At 42.0% G+C, this 1,675-nt stretch overlaps 1 protein-coding gene across 2 annotated transcripts in view; it reads right to left on the reverse strand.

The window, feature by feature from the left end:
- Positions 1-336: 336 nt before the first annotated feature.
- The window catches only part of LOC147882665 (uncharacterized), a 12,677-nt gene continuing 11,338 nt past the window's right edge, over positions 337-1,675 (reverse strand). For both annotated transcript variants that reach the window (XM_087400752.1, XM_087400753.1), the window contains 3 exons: positions 1,637-1,675; positions 1,394-1,461; positions 337-1,287 (listed from right to left, as the gene is read on the reverse strand). The exon at positions 1,637-1,675 is cut by the window's right edge and continues 32 nt beyond it. In XM_087400752.1, coding sequence (XP_087256878.1) covers positions 1,064-1,287; positions 1,394-1,461; positions 1,637-1,675 — 331 coding nt within the window. In that variant the 3' untranslated portion in view covers positions 337-1,063. The remainder of the gene's footprint in view (positions 1,288-1,393; positions 1,462-1,636) is intronic.

Raw genomic sequence — 1,675 nt, forward strand, 5'->3', positions numbered from 1 at the left:
ATATGCTCTCACACACAAATCCACACACCCACACATACTTGAGCATCCATTTATACAAAGTCTTCGTACTGAGTTTCTGTCGGCACTCCGGAGGTGAAGGGCAAACTCAGCCATGACGAAGGCTAGCACTAAAGGAGAAGGCTAATCAAAAGGTAGTCCGAAATCTCTTCATTCAAGCTACAACTACTTGTGAAGTCTAAATATTTTCATTTTAGTCTCTCCCCAACGAGCATATCTAAATCTAAATCTAGCTGATAGGGCAATGCACCATTTAAGATAGAAACAATTATCACAATCTTGAGGGAGTCCATACAAATAAGTGCAGAGAAGGACACCGAACCAGAACATTTAACTTTGATAATATCCCATTGAGGAAACTGGAATTCCTAACAGCAGCCAGCCAGCCGTCAGTGGACAAGAACCCATGATGCTTGCAAGACATGACATAAACTTGATCTGTTTTCAATATCCAAGAGTTACATTTTGGGAACTTTAGAATACACCAATATATGAATTCTTTTGCCCGTGCAGCAAGCAGCTTCTATAAACTGAACAGCCTCAGTGCTTGTGCAATGAACAAACAAGACTTCCACCAGCAGTGCGCATACAAAATCAGAATTTGGGTATGCCATGAAATATCATGGATCTTCGGAAAATTTTCAGAAGACTCAAAAATAATTTCTTCTCAATGGTAATACATTCACTGCAATCAAGTGAAAATCTTCACTCCACCTATGAGCAACCAAAGAGTGTAGACATACAGCTTATGAAGCTGGCAAAGCCAGGAGGCAGGGCTTAAAATTCTGAGAATTACTGTCCTGACATCAAGCGAACGTGGCTTACTCATCTCACGCCCCTTCCACCTCCGTGGACAGCCACCCTAATGACAAAACTGGGTCAGAATTTTGATCGTCTACACTTTGTCTTCCGTTAGCTCTACCAATGGAAAGGGCATAATGATAATCCAAACTAATCTCTTTCATGTTACAAATATGTGATATATGTGAGTACTGAGGTGACAAGTCGTGGGCTTAACCGCATCCATGCCTTGATAAATAGGACTTCATGACAGACAGGTCTTCATGAACTCGTATGTCATGAAAACAATACCTACACTCGGAACCACTTTCAAATACTCAGGTATTATGCCTCTGTATAATCCCAACAGGCCTTCTGTTTTTACAATGTATAGGAAGGTGCCGAGAATCCCCGTTTTGTAGACACGAGCTCTTCCTGCTGCTCCCTCTAACTGCATTCTTCTCCTCACTAAATCAAGTGGAAAGGATGCTGAAATTGTAAACCTCATGTCAAAATTCCTTTGAGCATTAACAAAAAGGCAAGGAGAAAATCATATAAGCTTGTATAAACAGGAGTCAAATCCAGCTTAAATCACCTGTAGATGAGGCAATCCCAGCAGCACTTCCACAAACTAGGCTTGTTAAAACTGGTGATGTCTCGGACCTGTGCCAATGCAAAAGTAAATTACATATCCATGTGTGAATGTAGTGGCATGGGCAGAGGCCGTATGTTTGTGCATGTGTGTGCATGGGGTGGGTTTTTTTTTTTTTTTTTGGGGGGGGGGGGGGGGGGTAGAAGAAACAGCTGGGATCCAGTCATTTCCTTGAGCCCAACTCACCTTCTTGCAGTCCAAGCAGATTTCAGAGTCTCATATACA

This window comes from Dipteris shenzhenensis, chromosome 29 (genome assembly GCF_047967505.1).
Source record: "Dipteris shenzhenensis isolate YYH24624 ecotype China chromosome 29, Dip_SZ_1.0, whole genome shotgun sequence".
Lineage (NCBI taxonomy): Eukaryota > Viridiplantae > Streptophyta > Polypodiopsida > Gleicheniales > Dipteridaceae > Dipteris > Dipteris shenzhenensis.